At 39.8% G+C, this 25,195-nt stretch overlaps 2 protein-coding genes across 2 annotated transcripts; one reads left to right on the forward strand and one right to left on the reverse strand.

Moving 5' to 3' along the window:
- Positions 1 to 4,931: 4,931 nt before the first annotated feature.
- On the forward strand, positions 4,932 to 9,725 carry ca15b (carbonic anhydrase XVb). The gene is made up of 9 exons (XM_037755009.1): positions 4,932 to 4,990; positions 5,744 to 5,816; positions 5,933 to 5,959; positions 6,043 to 6,213; positions 7,697 to 7,845; positions 7,943 to 8,038; positions 8,294 to 8,369; positions 8,453 to 8,616; positions 8,720 to 9,725. Exons 2-9 carry the CDS (start codon positions 5,744 to 5,746, stop codon positions 8,906 to 8,908), a joined length of 945 nt encoding a protein of 314 aa, XP_037610937.1. The 5' UTR covers positions 4,932 to 4,990; the 3' UTR covers positions 8,909 to 9,725.
- Positions 9,726 to 10,873: 1,148 nt separating this feature from the next.
- mmp25b (matrix metallopeptidase 25b) lies at positions 10,874 to 25,042 on the reverse strand. The gene is made up of 11 exons (XM_037755008.1): positions 24,898 to 25,042; positions 24,689 to 24,780; positions 19,983 to 20,115; positions 19,710 to 19,854; positions 18,228 to 18,532; positions 17,920 to 18,099; positions 15,692 to 15,776; positions 15,347 to 15,429; positions 15,094 to 15,246; positions 13,923 to 14,216; positions 10,874 to 12,082 (listed from the first exon to the last, which is right to left on the reverse strand). Exons 2-11 carry the CDS (start codon positions 24,770 to 24,772, stop codon positions 11,835 to 11,837), a joined length of 1,710 nt encoding a protein of 569 aa, XP_037610936.1. The 5' UTR covers positions 24,773 to 24,780; positions 24,898 to 25,042; the 3' UTR covers positions 10,874 to 11,834.
- Positions 25,043 to 25,195: the final 153 nt, after the last annotated feature.

Raw genomic sequence — 25,195 nt, forward strand, 5'->3', positions numbered from 1 at the left:
ACTGCACTGTATTGATTTTATTTTTATTTTTGGGAAACACCAATCACAACCAGTCGCAAATGTGCTTTAAATAAATATTTTAAAAAATACAATTATTCATTATTAAATATGTTGAGCATTTACTATCACTGGACAGAACACACTTGTTTCCACTTCTAGGTCATCCTGAGAGAACAGCAGATATTTCACAGGTCAAACGGCAAAGATCAACAGCGAGCTGGCGAGATATTTCAACCTCCAGCCAAGAAACAAACTTCTTTAACAGGAAATAATTATCCTGCTTACTGTTAAACACTTAAACAGAGACGAATACAAGTGAGCCTGAGGCATGGCTTCTTAAATGCTTAAAGAGCACTTCGCTTGTCCAGAAACACAGTCTTGAATTTATCACATGGGTTTTTTTTACCTGAATCCAATCATATTTCCACAAAGTCTTTTTGTTTTCACACACCCTGCGTCAGGCGTCCCATCGATGTAACATCAAATACTGGATTGACCCACTGAAAATTATTTCATTGTAGTTTCATTGGGTTCAAAAGTTTGAATCAAAATGTTCCCGGTGTGGCTTGCGTGATTGAGTCACCTTACTGGGCCGATGTAGCTGCCAATTAAGGTGTTGTACCTTTTGTACAGCCAACATTCCTATAATTATGTTAAATAGAATGAGTGATTATGTAGACATGTAAAGTGTGTCTATGAGTGCTATGAAGGATGTAGGTGCCATCCCAGTTATTAATTCACTGGTCTCGATCATTAAGTAATTATAGGCAATTACAGATAGTCTGAGCCAATGTATTTTAACATCATGGCATCACAAACAGTGTGAACTTAATGTATCACAATAATTAATGATGTTTGCATCAGTAAGAGACAATGACCTTCACCATCACTTTTTATCCAACATGAAAAATAATCCATGTTTAGGGAGTTACATGTCAAAAATAATAATTCACATACTGCAGTCCGGGGACATATTGTTATCTAATCCTAATCCTCCATAGCCCCTATCTATTTCGCTTTTTAACCAACACTTCCAGACGTGAACACATCACCTCCGTACTTTACTCGCTCCATTGGCTTCCAGTTCGCTTTAGAATCGATTTGAAGCTCTTGATGTTTGTTTTTAAAGCCATTAACGGCCTCGCCCCGCCTTATTTGTCCGAGATTTTAACTCTCTGCGAGCATAACAGGGCTTTGCGGTAATCGGGTCAACTGTTTTTAGAAGTCCCGAGGTCGAGGTATAAGCTGTGGGGTGATCGTGCTTTTGCTGTCGCTGCTCCTAAACTATGGAACAAGTTACCCCCTGATATACGCACTGTCACTGACCTAGTACTTTTTAAAATCTAAACTCAAGACTTTTTTATTTAGATTGGCTTTTAATACCTAGTAGCCCGGCGACATTTTTCCTGTGCTTTTTATGTACCTTTTCATGATTTTATGATATGTTATGTTTTTATTCCTGTTATTTTTTTATGTTAATGTAAAGCACTTTGGGTACCTTTTGGTTATTGTAAAGGGCTATACAAATATATTTTGATTGATTGATTTTTTTTATTTATATGCCGCTCCATGAACAAAACTATAATTAAAGATTTACTGCTAATTATGTATTTTCTAGCCCTGATTAAAAGCTTACTTCTAGCTGCCTAGCTTCCAGCAAAATATGATAATTACTAGCAAATTCAAACTTTGACAAAATGCCATACTCAATGACGATCTAAAGAACAATAAATATGTCTCGTGTCTTCAGAGTGACTTGTATTTCTGGTTCCAGACTTCTTTTTGCTACTTGAGGAACTTGAGATGTCAAGTGGATGGACTTCTTGAAAGCAGTGTTGCCGGAGGGAGCATTTACAAAAATGGCAATGGGTGGGGCTGGTTTATTGTCTGGGGCATTGTCTGCAAAAAGGAATGACATCTTGCCGTGCAAATTATGCAGCCGGTGAAACTGGTTTTTTTAGTTGTCATTTTTATTTTAATTAAAAACTGAATGCCACCTAAATGACGTCAAGGATTCTCTATCTGATATCTCTCTCTCAGGTTTCTTGCAGCCTGACTATCAACATATCTGTACATCAGTACATCTGTCTGTACTGTGCACATTTATGTAATCATTCCTAACTATGTCACATGCTTTGAAAACCCATCGATCCACACCAGTCTCAGAGCTGTCAACTGATTACAATATGTAATTGCAATTAATTGCATGATTGTCCATAGTTAATCACGATTAATCACACATTTTTTATCTGTTCAAAATGCACCTTAAAGGGAGATTTGTCAAGTGTTTAATACTCTTATCAACATGGAAGTGGGCAAATATGCTTGCTTTATGTATGTATGTATATATATATATGTATGTAAAGTATATATTTATTATTGGAAATCAATTAACAACACAAAACAATGACAAATATTGTCCAGAAACCCTCACAGGTACTGCATTTAGCATGAAAAAATATGCTCAAATCATAACATGGCAAACTGCAGCCCAACAGGCAACAACAGCTGTCAGTGTGTCAGCGTGCTGACTTGACTATGACTTGTCCTAAACTGCATGTGATTATCATAAAGTGGGCATGTCTGTAAAGGGGAGACTCGTGGGTACCCATAGAACTTTTCTGAGAATATTTCTGTTTGGTCTACAATTTTCATCTCAAGCAAACACAGTTTTCCACAACATACAGCATCTTGTCAGACCTGCAGGCTCAGACACTGATTCCTTTTTAAAGTCCCCATTATTTTCAGATTGTATATATCGTGGGGCAATATGTAAACCAGCTCAACAGCCATTTCTGGGATCAACAAAGAATTAATAAAGTGACTTTGACAGACTTTGACCGCTATTAATCAAATAATTGTTATAAATTGTTAAAGTTTATAAGCAAACCTTACATGCTTGTGGCCACATCAATAAGCTAAAACGTACATCACATTCCCATGTTCTATTTGTTCTTTGTACTGTAGTAAAATGTTCAATCAAGAGTTTTAAACAGAGAGATCACACAAACCCTACCCATGGCCTGGTACGCAGGTGATCCAGTCATATCTGTGGTGGGTCCTGCATTATTAGCTATTTTGTGGCCTTGTCTTATGGTACACGTCCACAAAATGGCTCGACTACCAAGTGATAAATTACCCGGATCATCTGGCGATCTTCTGCATCCATTGGGTCCATAGAGCAGGCGCAGTAGCGTTTCCTTTTACTTCACCTCCCAGCCCTCGCTCCAGCCTCGGTCTGGGTCTCATATCTCATATGAACGGAGGAAGGAAAATAACTCTGGATTCGACTATAAATGCATTTTACAACTTTCAGGACCTAATTATTTAAATAAGGGCTATTAAAGTGTTCGTACTGGGAAGTTGATTCACCTAAAAAAATGATCCGCTGAGTTACAGACGTCTCTTTCCCAATGCAAGTTTATGGGAAATAGTATTTTTGGGCCCAATGGCATCACGTGACGGACACGGACGTTGTAGTACCGCCGTTTGGCAATTCCGAAAATTTGCATCAAAGCCCGGCACACTTCCTGAGGGCTTGGACGCTCAATCTCTCGAATCACTCCACCATGCTACCAGAATGCATTGCACGGCTGCTTACATAGACAATGAATGAGAAATGTGGAAAGGACAGAGGCTGTAGACCATTACGGAAGGACTTTATGTCAAAAACTAGTTTTGAGAGCTTTATTATGCTAGTTTCCTAATACAGTTGTGTTTAATGAAATGACCACAGACAAAGTAAGCATTTTTTCAAGCAAAGGAGCACTGCATGGTTGCGCCATGGAAGTGGAGTGTTACTAGTGTTGACTTTACAGAGCTTTATAATATAAGAAACTCATAAAAAGTTTTCTTATAGTGCTTATAAATGTCGAACATTAAACTTGTTTATGATGCTATGATATAATCTTATTAACACATAATAATGTTAATAAGCATCTCATAAGAAGTTAAAAGGGCCTTATTACCTATTAAAGGGACTGTTCGTAACTTTTTATACGTATAAATCTAACGGGTCGGTGTCCGATGCGCGCTCGCATATGCGCGAATATGCGAGAATGAGAATATCTGGTGAACGTACCGTGGACGTTTGTGCAGAAAATAAATGCTGCAGCTCCTCCAGACAAACAGAGATTTCCCGTGTCTTGTGAAGTGACGGGGCTCCGCAGTGAGTTACGTTATCATCTCCAATCGGGTGCCGATGTCTCCCTGTTCACTCCGGTCACGGTCGGAGACGATAATGTTTCTTTTCCTGCTTCAGCCGCTGAAGCTGCGGGCTGAAGCAGGAAAAGCCAACACTAGGATCAGCAGTGATTGATGGAGAGACCTTCGTCTGGTCAGCTAACATTACTGCCAAGCAGGTGAAATATAGAGTGATATTGTGGTTTTAGCTGACGTGTGTCGCATCACTGTTTTGAGCGATGCTCGTTCATATCTATTTAGTGCGAGCCCAGCGCTGACTTTCGTTGACTTAACGGCCACAGGTGTCGCTGTTAACAAGCATTTCTGAAAGTTACAAATAGTCCCTTTAACTAACGTTTATTACAAAGACCTTAATATAAAGTGTTACCGAAAAAGGTTTTAATTTATGAAAAAGCAATGTTTTACTGTAGATTGTGCCATCAGATCGGAAAAAGCTTATATGTGTTGTGAATATTGTCATTTAATTTGTAGGACATGTGGACCAGGAAGTATTTTATTTTACCATGTATAGTGTATTTATTTAACTGCAATAATGGTGGATTTATACTTCCTTTTATTAGTCACGAATCTTACAGTAAGTGCGATAAGTCCCTATGAACAAACAATCAGTCACAAATTTCCTCTGCTGCTTATCAGCCCCATTCTTTCAGTCAGGTGAAGCCTCGAGGGCCACTGAGACGCAACACAGAGAGGCGGTGTCAGAGCACCTGCTGGATGAGCTGAGCGAATAAAAAGAGGGAGGATGGGACTCCACAGCTGACAGAGAGAAGGTACAGGTGCGTCAAAGGTAAGACACTGCTGCTGCTCAACTCAACTGGATTCAGCTGCGGCCAAAAAGACCTCCAAATGACTAAAATTGGAGGTCTTTTTATTTTTTGCGCAGTCTTTACAGATGGCAGTAGCATGTGCAAATTCTGCATTTGTGCTTATTTTAATTATTAAAAAAAATTTGATATTATATTTAAAATGTGTGCGTAATTGGTAGCATTTGGCTTGTTAAAAAAATAATTTTATTTTCTTATTCACACAGCAGCTCACAACAAGAGTATGCTCAGACTTGCCAACTGCAATTATTCTGATCCCTTGCATGTTTTAAATGTTTTAAATGGGGAATATCAACTTCTGCCCTCCAAGAGGCGTTTCAGAGTCCCTACATTTAACCGCATCAGGCTAAAGAAGGCTTTTGTCCATCAGTCCATCTTGTTGCTAAATAATAATGAATGTGCTGCTAAATACATGTAAATCCAGAGGACAGATGGTAATTTTGTAATGGGTTATGTATGAATAATGGTGATGTGTTGTGTTTTTTGTCTGATGGGTCTCACTTGTCTGTCTGTCTGTGGTAACAGCATGTCTATTTTATGTGTACTTTCTCTCAAACTGAGCTGCCTATGGATGCAAAATGAATTTCAGTGCAAACTGACAATAAAGTTGTATCGTAACGTATATTTTACATGGCTATGTTTCTTGTCGAGGATTTAAAGCATTTGTTTTTAACCCATTTTGGTGAGTGAATCTTTTTGTCTGTTATTTTTTTTAGATGAACTGGTTTGTAGCTGCGCTCGCTCTGTGCGTCCTCGTGCCCAGCGCCCACTGCGCCACAGGCACCGTCGGTATTTACACTTATTTCTTTTTCATCTTGATATATGTTGATTCTTTTGCAGACTGTTTGTCATGAGTGAGAGAGAGAGAGTAACGAAATACTTTTTTTTCCCCCCACCTTCTCCAGCCTGGTGTTACCATGCTCCAACCTGCAGTGCGTAATCTCCCTTTATCTCCAAATGCAACATCTTAACTGCTTCCTCTGCAGCTACTAAAAAGTCTTCTTCCTATTTATAGATGACACTACCTGGGCAACGATTGCTACTCAATTCTGCAATGGGAGTCGACAGTCTCCCATTAACATCGTCCCAGCAGAAGCCACAGCTGACTCCTCACTGACTGCATTCACCTTTCATAACTTCAGCAGAGCCTCCAACCTGAAAACCATCACTAACACTGGCAAGACAGGTGAGGAGTGTGTGTGTGTACAGAAACCCTCTTAAATGCTGTTGGATGCTTTAATTATATTTGGTTATGTAAGAATTATACACTGTAAAAAAAAAAAAATTCAAGAAATTTTACATTTTGTCTGTGTTTCAAAATGACAGGAACATTTTTTTAAAAATTACGTTTCATTTGTGATTTATATGTAAATGGTCTTAGATTTGTAATCATAATTATCTGTATTTAAGCTTTTCTTGATCATTTTTAAAGATAATTATTCTGTTTTTAGAGGTTTATGACTCTATTTTAACAATTAATTTATGTTAGAAGAAAAGGATTTCATGCAATTCTAAAAATATTTCTTGTAAAAATACAGATTTTTTTTTGCAAAACTTCTGTGTTGATGTAAATTTGGGCTTTTGCAACGTAAAATTACATGTTTCATTTGTGATTTATATGCGAATGGTCTTAGATTTACGGTGTATGACTATTTCAACAATAAATATATGTTAAAAGTAAAATATTTCTTGTACAATTACAGTAATAAAGGCTAATTATATAAAGGTAATTACTGTTTTTTTTTTTACAGTTTATTTATGTTAATTAACGGACAGTATTTTTCCGTTTTTAACAGCATTTAACAACATTTTTTTACAGTGTAGTGGAGCGGATAACATCCATTTTTCAATCAAATCGTGCAAATAGTGATACAAGCACCAAATTTGGCATGATGATTGCAGAGGGGGTGACTAAACAAATAGAAACGATTGGCCACTTGAAAATCCAAGATAGCGGCCATTTTTCAAGATGGCCGCCGAATTGACCTGCTGATAATGATTTCTCTCATAGAAATTCATCTACTTAATCGATTTGAGTGATCTTGGTGTCAAATTATGTTTTCTGGCATGCTGGATCTAATTATGATAGTTTTAACAATTTTTAACTGCAATATGGCGGCCATTTTTTTCAAGATGGCTGTCAAATTTACTCGCGGAGAATGTTTTTCTTAAGGAAACGCATGTACTTGGTCAATTTGAATGTGTGATGTAGAGTTATATGTTTTCTGGTATGCTTGATAACATTTTTACAGCTTTAACATCCTCCATAAGTTTGTTCTTACTTTCTGGCCGTCCGCTGAGTCTTTGCTTTGTGGTTTTTGCGGCTTGAGAGTCCACAGTTCCAGTTCTAGCACCTGGTGTTGGATATGGAGCTGGTCATATTCCTGCTTATCTGGTCTTTCAGGGAAGGAAACTTGGATTTTCAAGTGGCCAATCGTTCATATTTGCTAAGCGTCCCCTTGGGAATCATCATGCCAAATTTGGTGCTTGTATCACTATTTGCATGATTTTTCCACTATCCGCTCCACTATTACATGGAATTTATTTTGGTGTAGTCTTTTATCCTACAAGTAACTGCAACATCTGGTCAATGAAAGCCCTTTTTTCTCCTGTTTCTCGCCAGTTTTGTATTTTAATAGTCCATTCTGTTCCCTCCCACACTCTTCCAGTCAAAATCTCCATCGATAGCGGTGTTGGGGTTGAGGGAGGAGGCCTGGAAGAAAGATACGACAGCCTGCAGTTCCACTTGCACTGGGGTAATGGCATCTCTGTCCCTGGCTCTGAGCACACTGTGGATGGCAAGCGCTATCCCATGGAGGTATAGTGCTCCAGTCTTTGTTTCATGTTCAGCTACAAGTTAGAGGTTTACCATTAAACTCATTAGAATATTGTTTCCTTTACTTCACCCCCCTCAGCTTCACATTGTAAACATCAAGAGCAGTCATAATGGGAACATAACTGCAGCTCTCGCAGACTCTACAGGACTTGCTGCTCTTGGTTTCTTCATTGACGTGAGATACATTTTAATACATTCAAACTATGTCTCAAAACTCACTGCTCTATGTATCAGTGTCTTTAACTCTTAAGTTTTGCAAAAAGTCAAATGAAGCTTTTTAAAAGCTTTCTGCATCCTGTTTCTGTTCCAACAGCATCATTTAGGATGTTCTCTGTAGTTTAATTTGTCACTCCACTGTTTATTTATTTATGCCACAACCCTCCCATGAAGCATTTGTTCCCTCCGTTAAACAAATATGTGCACTTTTCAGGTAAGGCCAGGGTCAACTGGCCAACCTGCAATCTGGCAAACCTTGAGCACGTACCTGGCCAACATCACAAACAGCGGTAAGGAGAGATTTCACTCTTTGATCTAATGTTTGTGAATAAAATGTTACAGTCCCTTCAGAGGCCGTATTTCTTGCCCTCAGGTGACATCGCTACACTGGAAAGTGGATTGACACTGGATGATGTCCTGGTCGGGGTGAACCGCTCGAGTTACTACCGCTACCTTGGCTCCTTGACTACCCCCACTTGTAATGAGGCTGTGGTTTGGACTGTGTTCAAGGACCCCATCTTAGTCAGCGAAGATGTGGTGAGTTTTTGTTTTTTTCTGGTGTGAAGTACAGGGACCGGTCAGCACAAATGCTCTTGATGGTGCTTCACTGTAGCTAACTGGCTTAATATCTTGTTTCCAGATTAACCTCTTCAACAGTACGGTACGCGTCGGGAACAGCTCATCACCTCTTGCCGTCAACACCTACAGACGCGTCCAGCCAAGTCAAAGGATCACAACACAGCGTAACAGCACCAGCTCTAGCTCTAGCTCCAAAACCTGCTACTCTCTTGGGCTGATGGCCCTGAGCCTCATTCTGGGGAGGAGTTAGAGCCAGTAAAAGGTTCTGGCATCTCAGCAGTTCATGGTAGTGCTGGTAAACTTGTTTGCAATGAGGATACACCCCCCTCCCCCCCCCCGCTCCTCCTCCCCACAAGGTCCCATCTGAGCAAAACTGAGCCTTAATGCCACAAGAACTTTGCTTTCCTGTCTATATACTAATAATGTTATCATGAAAACATAATAAATGTGATGATGGCTGCCTCGCTCCTATGCAGTTGTCCATCGTAAACAATTATTTATCTGTAATCAGATTTGAATCTGTTGTATGCATGCTTGCTTAATTGATTTATGTTAAACATGAGTCTGTTTCTGAGCTGCCAAAGCTTCTTTCACGTACCTGAGAAAGGGATGCACTGAGTTTACTGGGTAGATGTAGTAATGGTAGTTTAGAAATCCAGCAATGTAATCTGAGTGTCGGCATTAAAATCTGCCGGCAAGTATTTGTTCTGGAGAGTTCAAACTCAGGTCTGTACCAATTAATAGTTAGAGATCATGATTAAATCTTTAATCTTTTATTGTATTTTAATATTCTTATTTTGTAACCGTTTTTATTATATGCTTTTATTTTGTCCTCATCGGTGCCGATATTGTCGGCAGATGAAATGTAGCCACGTTGCCAAGCTGAACACTCAACACAGCGGGTGTAATGAAGGATTGAAGTATTACTCGGTTGAATGAACACCATTATTTATCACAATAATATATATATGTTACATTTATCCCTGTATTGCACTACTTGCACGTGACAGAACTGTGACCTCTTGATCTTGTTAAGTGTCTCGAAATTAAAATGATTTTGGTGTCAATCTCTTGTCGTCTTAGTTTTTCTTTAATAATGTGGAACAAATGCACTTAAAAATTAAATAAATTAAGTTTCTTGTGAGTAAAATTAGTATTTTTCTTAAATGCCGTTGAGTAACGGCATCACATTTAACCCCTATTGTCGCACTCGGATTGAACTTGAGCCAGACACTTGAGACGTGGCTTTGAAGAGGGCCTATAACCTTATACTTCACAAAACATTAGATGACACAAAAGCCTGCTATTATCAAAGAGGGTGTGCTTTACTTCAAAGTTCACACTTTAATCCTGTCACTCTGCTTCCTTATAACTGATGTCTGTGAGGATGCGATTGTTCCTCATTGTGCTTTTAACTTTATCAAAATGACCTTGAGCCACTCACAGCTGACCTAAACATTTCCCACTTGAAGAACTCCTGGAACTCCTGTGCAAACTTCCTTGAATAACTAGAATGTGCTTCAAACCAAAGAGTCAATGGATAACTAGATGTATTATTGAGATATTGTGTGTTTAAAAAAGAAAAGATGAAGGCCTTTGAAGTAAGCATGCACATTGTTCATGTCAATGTGAAGTTAGAAGCAAAGGAAAACTCATATTTTAATGTTACAAATCAAGGTAGGTTTCAGTAGCGTTTTCACATGTGCATCACTTTAATTCCAGATCAGATTGCCGTACCATAAATCAGAGCTGCTAGTTCTCACGTCAAGCCATCGGCAGGGAGTCAGAAGAAAAAATGTGAACCAACAGACATCGAGGAACAATAGACACTCGCTCATCAGGCTGAACAACAGTTAGAGATTTGTATCATTGTGCTCTTCCTCCATTATATTTCTGATCTCATGTAGCTCTTTGACTCTGAGATAAGTATGTCACGGTCAAACAGATGTGAGACTCGCATCCATTTAAATAGCCTCCCTTACTTGGAAACTGATTCATAAAGAATATCCCCACCATAAATGATAATATCATCTCCTATTGAAAACATTAGTAAATGGCCTGTGTCAAGCAATGTGGTTAAGTAACAAGTAAGGCTTGGTTCAGCTATAAAAAAAACACATCAGGCTTAGTTCTTCATTAAGTCCTGATGGTTTAACAGTGGTTAAAAAGGATCCCAGTGACAGAGTAAGCAAATTTAAATAATCAAATACAAGAATACAATCATTGTTTTATTACACAGCAATTAAATCAATTTCAAATAACTAAAAATGAAGCTTGAATGTGTATAACTGTCACAATGGCTACTTGTGACTGCAACACTTTGCAGTTTTGGTCTCTTTCCAGTTTTTTTAGACATCAACACCTCCTGTCATTTCAGATACGCCCCCGCCCTGCTTTGATCTCTTACTGAGTAAAAGATTGACTGCATTCAATTGCTCTGTGAGTCCACATCTCTGTTTGCAGAACTGTTGCAATAATACAGTCTGTCAAGCACAATAATATCAGCTCGATTGTCAACAAAAAGGGGATTTTTCTTATGTGTCCGTGAGTGAAAATCATTTACATGCATGACATCAAAACAAAAAAATATAAAAAATGGGGAAACAACAAACCACAACACAGTGTGAAAGTTTAATGTATCATATTTCTGTTGGTATTGTGTATATGTATATGCACAAATCTACTCTGGATTGAAAAAAAAAATAGCTCTGATAAAGAAATTGCACTTCGCTATGTTTGTGTGGTCTGTTAACTGTCCAAACATACAGTGAGGTTGTGGTGTAAGACCTTATTATGTGGGTTGGGAGTACCCCGGTGTGTGCTGGATATCTTTGTTGAATTTCCATGCATTCTCCTATACAGGCTCCATGTAATCCAATACTTACTCTACAGAAAGGAGGGGGTGAAATTCTATAGCAGGATGGAGACAAAATGTACTGCTTTCACGGGTCAGCAATATGTTCTGATAAGGCAAAGTATTTACAGTAACAAAGGCCTTATGCTAAAGGCGCATATTTAACATTTTTATGACACTAGTTTGTCATTTGAAACCAGCATGTGGGTTGTGATGCACTGTGGGTGTACCATGATGTAAAGAGCCTCTATTACCCTCCAGTGGAACAAGGGAAGTAGTACAAAAACAGCCACTTGGTTTCACAAATTCCAAACTCCGGTGTCTATTTTCTAATAAATTCATGAATTACCAATATAACAGAGATCAGTAGGAGCCAGCTGCTTCTTAGAGATGAAGATGATCCCTTCAAGTCACAGTGGCACTCATTCGGGCTTCGAGGAGCGGAGGTCGCAGGCGGAGCTGGACATCTGAGCCAGTCTACGGCGATGGATTTAGGAGTGACGCTGTCTTGGTTCATTCTTCCGTTCTTCAGCACCCAGTAGAGGTTGTCCTTGAAGAAGTGGGCGTCTCCTAAAGAGCAGCAGAAGCAGTAGTGAGACTCTCATTCCTTTTTTCCCTGCCCATCACACAATGAATAAAACATCGGCTTGCATCTACATCAGTGCTACTAGTGTACAAAAACTTAAAAGATGACATTTATCTGATAGTCATTTCTAATTTTCAGTTCTTTTCTATTGCGTTAAAGGTGCAGTGTGCAGGATCTGGCAGCATCTAGCGGTGAAGTTGCAGATTGCAACCAGCTAAAACTTCTCCTGTGTGCCAAGCGTGTAAGAGAACATGAAAACATGAACGGCCCTATATCTAGAGCCAGTGTTTGGTTTGTCCGTTCTGGGCTACTGTAGAAAAATGGCGGCCGGCTCTGTGAAGAGGACCAGCACCGTACAGTATGTAGATATAAACGGATCAACGAAAACACAATTCTTGTTTTCAGGGGATTATATTGATTATATTGAGTTGTTCTAATCTGGTTTTTAAGCACTTCACAGCACTGAAACTGCACTTTCAAAAGGTTTTTAATGATCTTTTATTAAATGCGGTTTCTGGAGATTCAGCCATTCTTATGCTTTTAGATCTCACAGCGGCTTTCGACACAGTGGATCACAACATTTTAATTTCTTGTCTGGAGCACTGTGTTTGGTTTTAAAGGTACCGCTCTTGAATGGTTCAGGTCTTACCTGGCTGACCGTAGGTTTTTTGTATGCCTTTTCCTCAGCCCCTCTCCCATGTGGAGTCCTTCAAGGCTCTATACTTGGTCCTATTTTATTTTCCCTGTGCATGCTTCCCCTTGGGTCCATTCTTAGAAAGTATGGAATCTCCTTCCACTTCTATGCTGATGACACGCAACTGTACCTGCCCTTGAAAAAGAAAGATTTTTTGGGGAAATTGCTAGCCTGTCTCAAAGACATCAAAGCTTGGATGGCTTTAAATTTTCTCAAGCTCAATGAGAGAAAAACAGAGGTCATTCTTTTTGGACCCAATGGAGGCAGTAACGACCCCAACAACGACCCCTTTGTCTTCCTTCCTTCCTTCTTATTCCTTGGCTTTTGGCTCGGCATGAGAGTTGCCTTTTTTAATCCTTTTTCCTTTCCTACTGGTCTTAACGCTTTTATTATTTTAATGTCCTGTTGGTTTTAAATTGGTCTAAGTGTTTTATTGTGATGTTTTTATGGGGTTTTTTTATGTTTAATTGTACAGCACTTTGGTCAACTTTTGTTGTTTTTAAAAACATACTTATTAATTTTATACTCCATTTCTGCCAATAAATCCCCTTAAATGTAACACACTGTTCCTTTAAAGGGGACATGTATCAGGTTCATACTTGTATTTTGGGTTTCTACTAGAACATGTTTACATGTTTTAATGTTTAACAAAACACATTATTTTTCTCATACTGTCCGTCTGAATATACCTGTATTCACCCTCTGACTTAATACACACAGTTTTAGCGCCTGTCTCTTTAAGAACCCCTCCTGAAAGAGCCCAGTCTGCTCTGATTGGCTTGTGAGAAAAATCTGGCGCACCTTTGCAAAGGTAGTTCTCAAGCTGTGGGCGATACATTCTAATGAGCCTGCATTTAAAGTGGAGCCAAATCTGAATAGCCTGTTGAATCACATGTTTTCTGATCCAGGCAGCACACAAACTGACTTGGTTGTCTTATTTTAGAGTTTGTGGTTGGTAGGCACTCCAGATACCTAAGTGTATGTGCACAAACACTGAAAAAGTGAGTTTTTCATTAATACTATACAGTATACTATCATCACCATGAAAGCTTCCTCTGTGGTTTTGTTTATTTATCTAGCACTGGTGCCAGAAACTTGTCACATATTTATGCCTCTGAACACAATGTTACCTTCTCCCCAGCTGATGATGTCATCCATGTGGGTGGGCACTCCTCCCCAGAGGCTGTTCAGCTTCGGGTAGCCCGGCTCCGGCTGTTTGGTCACCTGTTCGCCCTTACGGCTCTCGTCAAACCTCCAAAACTCCCCACCGCTGAACAGGTAGGTCTTGCCGTTGTGGGCCCAGATGAAGGCTGCCTCCACTCTGTCCACCGGCGTCCCGCTCTTTGTCCTCATCCCCCATTCGGAGATTGGCCGAGGGTAGCCATCCATAGCCACCGTGTCCTTGAAGACCCAGTACTGAGAACCTGGACAGGTAGAGGAAGGTCTAAAGCCTCAATAGGCAACAATTTTTTGGCATCATTGGGCAAAAATTCCATAATAACCTTTCAGTATATTGTAATTCAAGTGCTCTGAGAGAAAACTAGACTTCTCCACCTCCTCATGGCTCTGTTTTCAGGCTTTAAAAAATCTAGCCCGTGACGGAAGACTTTGACCAATCAAAGGTTATTTCAGAGTGAGAGCGTTCCTATTGGCTGTGATCCGGCTATGTGCTTGGTATTCCCTCAAGAGATCTCTACATGGCTGCCGGGTCACAAACTTTCTCATTTTACAGCTAAACAGTACACTACAAGATGTTTCTGAAAACATTTGAGGTGAAAAATAGGCATTAACATAATAGAATATTGACTCGTATTTGATCAGCGCGGCCTAGTTTGACCGTTTGTTCGGAGTTTGAGAGTGATTGACAGCTGCTCAGAGACGGCAGGCTCCAGCTCGGCTCTGACTGGTCGTTTTCCTCCGGTCTGTGAAATCTTGCAGATCCCATTAGGAGCACCGGATTACCTGTCTCATGCACTACAGTCAGGATATAGTGACGGTTTTATAAAAATAACTTTTTTTTAATCATATTTGCTCAAATCTCGCCTACTTCAGCTTTAATAAGCTCCTGGCCAGGCACTAAAGCCAGACAAATGATGACCCATTTGGCTTGCCATATTGATGAAGCTCTTGTTCTGCACATACCATGCTAACACTTCATCCTTGCTCAAAACCACCAACTTCAAAATAACATCAAACAAAGACGTGAGAAGAATGTTCACACCTTTTACTCTGACTCATAAGAGCGATTGCCAAAATTAGAATTACCAACGCCACACATAACCGCAGGATTTTGTTTCTCACCAATAAAGAAGACGATTCTGCTGTCGCTCTTCCTCTCGTACACGGCGTCCACCTTGTTTGTTCCTGGCGGGAGGCCCATCCAGAAGTTTTTGATCTGAGCCGGATTCGAGGACTCCAAAGACCCGTCTTGCTTAGTTCTCCAGAAGTGTGCACCTTTCCCAGAAAAGAGAGTGAACATTACATGTGACACACTATAGATAATAAACAGGATGTATGTTTACAACTCAAATACCATGTGATGGTTTCTTCTTACCTTTAAAAAAGAAGACCTCTCCTCTGATATTTGCCACCGCGTCAAAGCCTCCCTGACAGCGCTCGTGGACTGAGGGGTCAGAACTGGGACAGAAAAAGTTTAGTCATATTATATTTTATAGGATGTAGTTTGACAAAAAGTCACTAGAGGGTGCAACAAGACCAAACACTGTCAAAGTGAGGATCGATCAGAAGGCTTTTATCAGCCTCCACTGGTCTTAAATTACTCAACATCATTCAGGAGTAAACTGAGTGCATGGAGAGCATACTCAACATGCAAATGATAAGTGCTTATTGTCTGCATGGATGTATAGTAGTTTTCATCGCTTCCTCTGGCTCTACTCACGGCTGTGTCGGTCTTGGAGGAGGTGGACTGGGCAGGCGTGGGAGGTCCGGATCAACACCTCCTGGTGTTCCGCCATCCTTCACACCTACAACAGAATGGTGACAACGTTGTAAAGGCGGTGAAAGCTGATGACAGCACTACAAAAACTGTGCAAGCAACCCACATTCTTCTCAGTAGCCATGGGGGCTTGGCACACAGGATGCTTTCTTTTTAAGACACGGAAGGAAACGGTTGTTATACCGTTTGTGTGAGTGCACCTTTATACACATTATTACCAGGCTACTACGTTATTTCATCAGTTTCTGGCCTCTTGATTTTTTTTTTAGGGCCTTTAAGATCCTTTGTAGAATGATTTATTAAGCTATAACGCAATACACTTAAAATGGAAAATGAACATTTAAGATCTTTCTTAAATTTTATCTTATAATATCATCGCAAGAAAACAAGAAGTAACCATTTTCTACTAGTGTAGGGCCACTTCTGCATTTTTGGAGGAAATTAAAAGGCCACGGCCTACCATAAACCACCGATGGTCATGTTTACATGGACAGTAAGCATTTCATACCACAATAAATCAACTAATATTAAAATTCTGGACAGGATGAAAGGCCAAAAGGGAACTTTGGGAGATCTGTCATGTCATGCTAGTGGCGAGGTTATGACAATGTTGGTCTGCCTGATGGTTGGTCGGCCCACTACTTCCACCACGTCCGGACTGAAATATCTGGATTGATATGAAATTGTGTTCAGATATTCATGGTGCCCAGCGGACGAAGCAGACTGACTCTCCCCTGACGACCGGCAACATTAATTCCTATCAGCCTCAGCGGTTCTTTGTGTTTGTGGACCACCATGGGATCTTATTTCGTAAAAAATATGTACGATAGTCAACGGCGAGAGCAAATATTATTTTGATCCTGTTTGAATTGCGCCATGAAATATCTGCCTGGACCTTCAAAAACTTCTGGATGGGCCTCCCGCCAGAAACAAACAAGGTGGACACCGTGTACGAGAGGAAGAGCGACAGCAGAATCGTCTTCTTTATTGGTGAGAAACGAAACCCTGCGGTTATGTGTGACGTTGGTAATTCTAATTTTGGCAATCGCTCTTGCCAAAATGTTCAAAAAAGGTGTGAACATTCTTCTCACGTCTTTGTTTGATGTTATTTTGAAGTTGGTGGTTTTGAGCAAGGGGGAAGTGTTAGCGTGGTCCATGCAGATAAGAACTTCATTAATATGGAAAGCCAAATGGGTCATAATTCGTCCGGCTTAAGCGCCCGGCCAGGAGCTTATTAAAGCTGAAGTAGGCGAGAATGGAGCAAATATGATTAAAAAAGTTGTTTTTATAAAACGGTCGCTAAATCCTGACAGTAGTGCATGAGACAGGTAATCCGGTGCTCCTAATGGGATCTTCAAATTACACAGACCGGAGGAAAACAACCAATCAGAGCCGAGCTGGAGCCTGCCCTCTATGAGCAGCTGTCAGTCACTCACAGACTCCGAACAAACGGTCAAACTAGGCCGCGCTGATCAAATATGAATCAATATTCTGTTACGTTATGCCTATTTTTCAACTCAAATGTTTTCAGAAACATCTTGTAGAGATGAGGAGGTGCATAAGTCTAGTTTTCTCTCAGAACACTTGAATTACAACATGGTGAAAGGTTATTATGGAATTTTTGCCCAATGATGCCAAAAAATTGTTGCCTATTGAGGCTTTAAACCTTCCTCTACCTGTCCAGGTTCTCAGTACTGGGTCTCCAGTCTTCGCCTCTCTATAAGCAAATGTTAGCATGTTAAAAGGCTAAACTAAGATGGCGAACCTGCTAAACAAACATGATGATGTTAGCATTTAGCTCAAATCATCGCTGCCAAAGTACCGCTTCACAGAGCCTCTAGAATGACTATGATTGTTTCCCCACATTTCATGAACTTGCAAACCTACTTTTGATTCCTTCTACTTTTTACATGTTCCGTCAATGTCAGTTCTTTCATTAGCCAAAATAAAAGCAGAACATAAAGCAGTCGGAGGACTGCAACATCCTGTACAACTGCAGAAATATACAGGAGTTTATGTTTCAAACAAAGATTTCCCATCAGACAAACACACAAACAGACATGAAAAACACCACATATCAACACATACTGTGAATGGGATCGAATAAATATCACAGACACAGACACTCTGTACTCTGATCCAGATTGTAGTCAGTCCGACTGGTTACTGACCGTAAAGCTGCTGAATGGCAAGCCTGTCGTCTAGGGCCAGTTGGAAGTTTTGAACGTCTCCCACAGGACCCTGGTAGTATGGCCTCATGATGGACGGATCAGAAGAGGAATGGGACAGGCCCAGCGAGTGGCCAAACTCGTGCACTGCAACTGCGAACAAGTCTATGGTGCTGTCGAGACCTGAGGAGGTGCGAAGAAAAAGTGTTACCGGATAACATGAACAACCAGGATTTGGGGGTTTGATGTCACTGAATAAGCCAGGCGTCTTTTCCTCTTTTCCATCCATCATGATTTCAACCAGTAAATACCTCCATAGCTCCAGAGCTCATCATCGTCAAAGTGTGTGTCACCCGCCACATCATCCCTGCCGGGGAAGAAGGCGTGGGCCAGGGTGCCACCCTGCCCATCAAAAGGGTACCCGTCGTCGTGAAGCAAGCGGGCAAAAGTCACTCTGATGTCCCCTCCGGTTGCCGCCCCCCTGCTGTCAGTCGGCAGCCGACGGAAACTCAAGGGGGCCGCGTCGCTCCAGGCTTTGAAGGCGCGAGTCAGGATGCTGTCCACTAAGTTGCTAGGCAGGCTGGGTGAGAGGGAGGGCGATGGGTAGCTGTGGACACTGCAGACAAAAATTGATTTTCTATTATAACAAAGTTTAGACTGTTATGTTTTAATTATCTAAATCTGTTCACTGTGCATCGTGAGTGAGACTTTTGTATGCACTAAATGGCACGCAAGGTCAGCCCGGCGATGTCAACAAAGCACAGAGAAGCTCCAATTACAACACACATAGAAGGAGAGAGACTTCATTCTCTGCTCACGTAGACATTACTCCTATATCTTTACGTAGCAAAATCGTTGTTTGATGCTATATTAATGCTCTGGATATCATATAGAGAACCTTTAACAACACATAGTTAAAGGATAAGTCTGGCATTATTCTGTATTTTTTTTTATTGTCAACAAATCCAATGAAAATACCAAAACCAACAATGAAACAATCCTACTAACAAGTATTGCCTGTGTAGCCCAAACCTGATGTAGCTTATTCTTCTGTGCTACAGAGCTGCATTGTTGTCCAAAAACTATTAAAAACACCAATGAGCTACACTATTGTACTCGGTGGCATGTTCCTTTCGTTACTATGAACGTGGGCACTGTAGTTATTCTGAATCAATCCCTTTTAGACTGTACTGTTGCTGTAAACTTTCGCACAAATTGTGTATTAATCCGCAGCTGAAAATAGTCCCCACCAAATTGCACAATTTACTACATTATATTTTTGTGACCAAATGTTTTACGTTTTCAGTAAGAATGAATTGGTTTGGGGCTGAGTTCCACCAGAGTATTCAGAGATGGACTAACATATGGGGTCCTTTGATGGCACCTTTTAACCTGAAGAAAAACATAGAATAGCACCAGCCTTATTTTATTTTACTATTTAAATATATATTTTTCATATGGTCTTATTTTTCACCGTGTGTTTCTTTTTTTTAATGCCTTTTATGTCAAAAAGCTCTCATTAAACTTGTGTGACTCTGGGTAAAAAGAAGGAAAAAAAACACTTCCCCAAAAACCTAACTTCCTCTATTAAGGTATCTTTCTATTAAGGTATCTTTAATCCTAACATAGTTGTCTTTTAATCTAAACATGCTTTTGGTATAATTCAAATCTTCTGGCATCCAAAATGATGGCTGTAACTTTTTTTATAAATGTAAAAATTGTGCTCTACTCTTTGCTCTATGACTCATACAGGGATGACTTAAAACCACAATGTAACATGACAGGAAACACACCTCCACGTGAGGTCTGTCTTATGCCACTTGAGGCCTGACAGGGCGTATCTTTTCCTTCTCCTCCTCCTCCTCAGCATGTCCTCGTTCCCAACAATATCAGGGAGAGAACATCGAGGCGTAGCCATGAGTTTGAGGGTTTCATTATCTGGAAGAGAAGTTGATCACACAGTGAATGTCGAAACTAAAAAGCAGATTACAGGAAGTTTGAGACCGCGGATATGTGAAATATCATAATATATTGTCCTGATAGATCCAACATTGAGAGGTTGTTACCGAGCACCCCGGTTTCCGGGACCCCGCCGAATCTCTGCATGACACGGATGGCTTTCTCAATCCCCTCTTTGGTCTGCAGCTTGCTCGTGCGCGGGTCAGGAGGAGAAAGGTAGCCATACCTGCTCAACCAATCCTGCACAGAAAACAAGGAAACCAGAGGAAGTGTGGTAATCAGTGGTTTCTCAGAAATGATTACCACAGAACAGGATGATGGTTCATAAACACATTTATTTCCTTCGGTGGTGAATTCTCAGTTAATGCACCATTAATACACCCCTGTGAACAAACAACTATCGCTGAAATTCACCTCTTACATGAGTCAACTTCAAGATTACGGGCAAATGCTGATGTCACAACGGATATTTATTACTATAGATCAGTACGTTCCTCACAATGCAGTGTGTCTACCCTTTGTTACTCATTAATATTATATTATCCTGTCCTTGCTGAGTGAGTTGCCTGATAGGATAAAGGCAGCACACACTTGATAATTCGCATACCGCAAGTTTTTATTCACAATAACTGAATGAACTGCAGGTGAAAAAGGACGGTTATTTTCTGGTGTGATTTCTTCTCTGTCGAAACAAGCAAAATCTGTTTCTTAAAAGTGATTTTGAAACCTGCCCTTCCTCCTGCATCGCCTCCACCCTGCTACTGTAGTTGCAGTTGAAAGGAAAAGGTGTTGGCTCATTTGTCAACAGTTGTCTTTGTGGGTTTTACACTGCTTAAAAACGTCCACCTCAAGGAGTTTAATTTTCTACTCAGGTCTGAAACAGATCATTTTCAGCAAATTCTGGTGTTTTATCTTTTTTTCATGTTGTTTTTGACTGATGATATTTTGAAATAGTACGTATGTATGATTTCACCTGGAAGGCTGTTTGACTCCACTCATGACTCATTCATGCATCGGCAGCCCCAGACTCACAACAACAGAAAGAAGAAGAAGTGAAACTTACGACAAACTGAAGTTCATACGTGCAAAGTTGCACAAACACAAGCACTATTTATGTTGTTTCTAAGGAAGTGTTCATAGGAAGCTCGCAGATTGATTGATCATGATTTAAAGTGTCATGTCAGTGTCATGATGGACCAGCTGATGTGGCAACGTAGAATAACATTATTTGTGCAGATCTATAAACTGAACTTTCATTTCGTAGCTTATCTGCATCATTTTACAATCAGTTTGTAGCTGAGGTGACTGTACATTCTGCTGCTTTATTATATGTCATGATATCACTTTGGCAGTCTAGTGTTTCCTTTTGTTTCCTCTGTTTCCCTGCCCTTTTGTCTCCTGTGTGTTTTTCCCTGGTTTGTCTAGTCTGTCAGTGTGTTGGGAGGTGTGGCCTTCCTCCTCCTCCTCCTTCTCCTGGGCAGGCACGGCTGGAGCAGCTGACAGCACAGCAATTATCCAATCATCACACACACCTGCAGTATATCTACCCCGGTTTTCATGCCAGTCATCGCCAGATCGTTCCGTCGCCCTCAGTGGTACTAAACTAATTCAGGCTCCCTAGTTTTTGCTCTTGACTTTGCTGTTGCTCTTGTTTTTGGATTGTTTGGACTCACCTCGTTTTTGCTCTGTGCTCAGGTCTGTTCACCTGCCAGCTGTGGCTGCTTCCAACCTGCCTGCTCACTCCTACACTCTGCTCCTCCTCAACCTGGAACCCTGCTTTAGTTATATCCTGCCTATTCACTCTCCGACGCCATTCCACCGCTCTGAGCTTTTGTGGATTCATCTGTTCCTCCGGAAGGATTCCTGGACACCCCCCCACCTCGTGCCCCCCGTTCCGTGAATTAAGTATTGACTGTGTTACTATCACGTTTCGGATCTCCAGGATCTCCAGCCCTGTTCATTGAACATTTAATATTGTGTTAATAAATTATCTTTGTTCACCTTTAAAAGAAGTCTGTGTCTGCATTTGAGTTCAAGCTATTGTTGAAACCAGAACATAACATTATAGGCTTTAATGTGTGAGAATCAGTGGCTTCTGCTCTACTAGAACTATGTACATATTTGTTGCTGAATGCAATTGCACATTTGGTTTCTGTTTCTCAGATTTGTTTTTCATAGTAGTAGTATTTAGAAGAAAAGGGAAATGTTGTCTTTTCATATCCCATTTTATAGTTATAGTATAATTTGTTTTATTTAGATCAAGAATTTAAGGTCTTGGTTTAAGGAACCGTGTGTAACATTTCGGGGATCTATAAGCAGAAATGGAATAAAATATTCATAACTTTGATACTAAGAATCATTGTGTTTTCATTAGCTCAGAATGACACTTTCATATCTACATAGGGAGTGGGTCATCTTCACAGAGTCCGCCATGTTGCTCTGCCATGTTTCTACAGTAGCCCAGAAAGGACAAACCAAACTCTGGCTCTAGAGAGAGACTTTAGCGTTTAAACGTTACCTGAAGGCCACCGTAGTTCTCCGACACGCTTGGAAAGGGAGGGGTAAGCGGAGGAGTATTCAATTGGTTGCAATCTGCAACCACACCACTAGATGCCACTAAATCCTACACACTGTCCCTTTAGTTGTAGCCTTTAATCATGTTTTCATTCCCTGTATGAATATAAATGTAAAATATAAAGTTTTGTGAATCATATCAGGTTTGAATAATATTAAGCATAGCCTACATAACTCTGCATGTATATGCTAATTAAAATCCTTTGTATTTCTAAATTAACGCAGGGTCACTGCTGAAATTTGTGCAATGAGGAACAAAGGACTAAGAGGAAGATACTGACCGTCAGTCACCTACCAGCAGTTCACTTACACAAGATAAACCACACACAACCAGCAGAACGGAAGAGAATAGTTCCCAGGCCTGAGCCACAAAGCAATTACGCTTATAGGGCACCCGAATGGCCAGCAGCGGCCCTGTTTAAAACACTTCAGAATGAATCAGAAGGATCTTTGTTTTCATTATACTCAGGTATAATGAAATTTCGCAGGCTTCCTTCGTTGTAGTTGAGATTAAAACAAATAAATAAATAAAAGCAATGGTAATAAAAACAGTACTAGCAGCAATATAAAACAAACAAACAGTAGAAGCAGCAAAAAATAAAAAAACTAGAAATTATATCACTGAACATGTACGACTGCAATCAACTTATTGTAATGTCTTCAATGCATCTCAGTATAATTATAATATAAATAATAATGACCACTTAGGGTTGTCAGTTTTCTTCCAAAACTACTTTCTCCTGAAAAAAAGTTTTTAAAAAGTGGTCCAAATCACAACAAAATATTGATGTTATGCCTGATCTTTATGTTTTTATAAACCTCATGAGTCATACGGACACTGCTTCCTGTGCACCACCCTCTTTTCACCACAATGTCATCTGCTCTATATGACACCCTGCCTCTCATATCAATCAGAGAGAATATGTGCAATCTGTGCAAAACATATTCACATTTGAATACAAAAAAACATGCAGCCATATATGCAAAGAGAGCCCAAAAACCTGCAGATAGTTTAAACTCATCCTCACTGGTTGTATAACATGGTAAATTGAATTGACATGAGCAGGATTTAAAGTGCTTCTTTGGCACATAAAATAAAATATAATCGACAAAATGATACACATATCCTCTACTATATCCTCCTGGGAACCGAGTTAAAAAAAAGTGTCTCCAAATTACTTTTTTTTGGTGATTTCCTTCCTATTTAGGGTTAAAGGCTTGTTAAACTTTATTTTTATTGTCCACTGTATAGTGGACTACAGGACTATTTCAGTGTGAAAAGACTAAACAAATGAACAGATTATGGCTCTTGAGTGATATTAAACCAAGAATACATTCAAATTGATTAAGCAAAAAACACATGCCATATCACTGGAAAGCCTAGGATGTCCTCTTTACAATACACCAGGGGTTGATAGAGGAGGTCAAACGAGTAAGAGGATATGCATGTGGACAAAATGTTCACTACAGAGGACACATGTCAATGGGCTGGGTCTCAGGAGGATATAGAAAATTAGACAATTCTGATTTTTTTTACAAATTATTATTTCAAAATGACCGAAAAAAAATGTAAAAATGACATGTTTCATTTGTGATTTATATGTAAATGGTCTTAGATTTACAGTATTTTTTGTAATCGCAATTGTAATTATCTGTATTTAAGCTTTTCTTAATCATTTTTAAAGATAATTATTCTGTTTTTTAGAGGTTTATGACGTTTTAACAATTAATTTATGTTAGAAGAAAAGGATTTCATGGAATTCTAAAAATATTTCTTGTAAAAATACAGATTTTTTTTGCAAAACTTCTGAGAGTTAATGTAAATTTGGGCTTTTGCAACGTAAAATTACATGTTTCATTTGTGATTTATATGTAAATGGTGTTAGATTTACGGTGTATGACTATTCTAACAATAAATATTTGTTAAAAGTAAAATATTTCTTAAATTACAGTAATAAAGGCTAATTATATAAAGATAATTACTGTTTTGTCTTTTTTACAGTTTATTTATGTTAATTAACGGACAGTATTTTCCGTTTTTTAACAGACATTTTCTGGCGCCCCTGCTGCCTTTTTTTACAGTGTATATATTACAATCAATCACACAACAGACTTAAATAATTATCAATCTATAGTCGAAGGGCAGCCACACACACATTGAGGAGTTTTAGTAGGCTACAAATACATTTTTCTCTCTTATTAATAGTAATAATAATAATAATAATAATAGTGAGCTCACCACTGCTCTGTACTGCTCAGGCACCGCTGATGTGCTTCCCGTTAAGAAGGTCAAAAGCATCAACAGCAGAAGACCCAACTCCATTCCAGTCACTGCAAAAAAACCCGCTCCATTATAATCACAACACTGAACATCTGGAGGAAACAGAGACATCATGTCTCGTTTATAACTTCACCAGCTTCCTCTGAACCATCCAGAACAAAGCTTACCGTTGTTTTTTCCTCTGAAGCTTCGGGCACTCTTGGGACTAGGTTGGGCTGATCGATCACCAGTCAACTCACTCTGGTCCTCCCTCCCTCACAGTGGAGGAGCTGTAGGTTGTGGCTTGTGACGCGCTCATCATCCAGATGTTTGATCGGAAGAGGAAGCAGGTGCAGTGCTGAGCTGCTGCTGCTGCAGGTGAGATAGGATGAAATGCATTTTCTCCACAATCTGGAAATATTTTTCAATGTCTAAAATCAAATCAAATTAAAACTGAATTTGTTTCCAATTTCTAATATCCTTATT

Source organism: Sebastes umbrosus, chromosome 20, assembly GCF_015220745.1.
Source record: "Sebastes umbrosus isolate fSebUmb1 chromosome 20, fSebUmb1.pri, whole genome shotgun sequence".
NCBI classification, from domain to species: Eukaryota; Metazoa; Chordata; class Actinopteri; order Perciformes; family Sebastidae; genus Sebastes; species Sebastes umbrosus.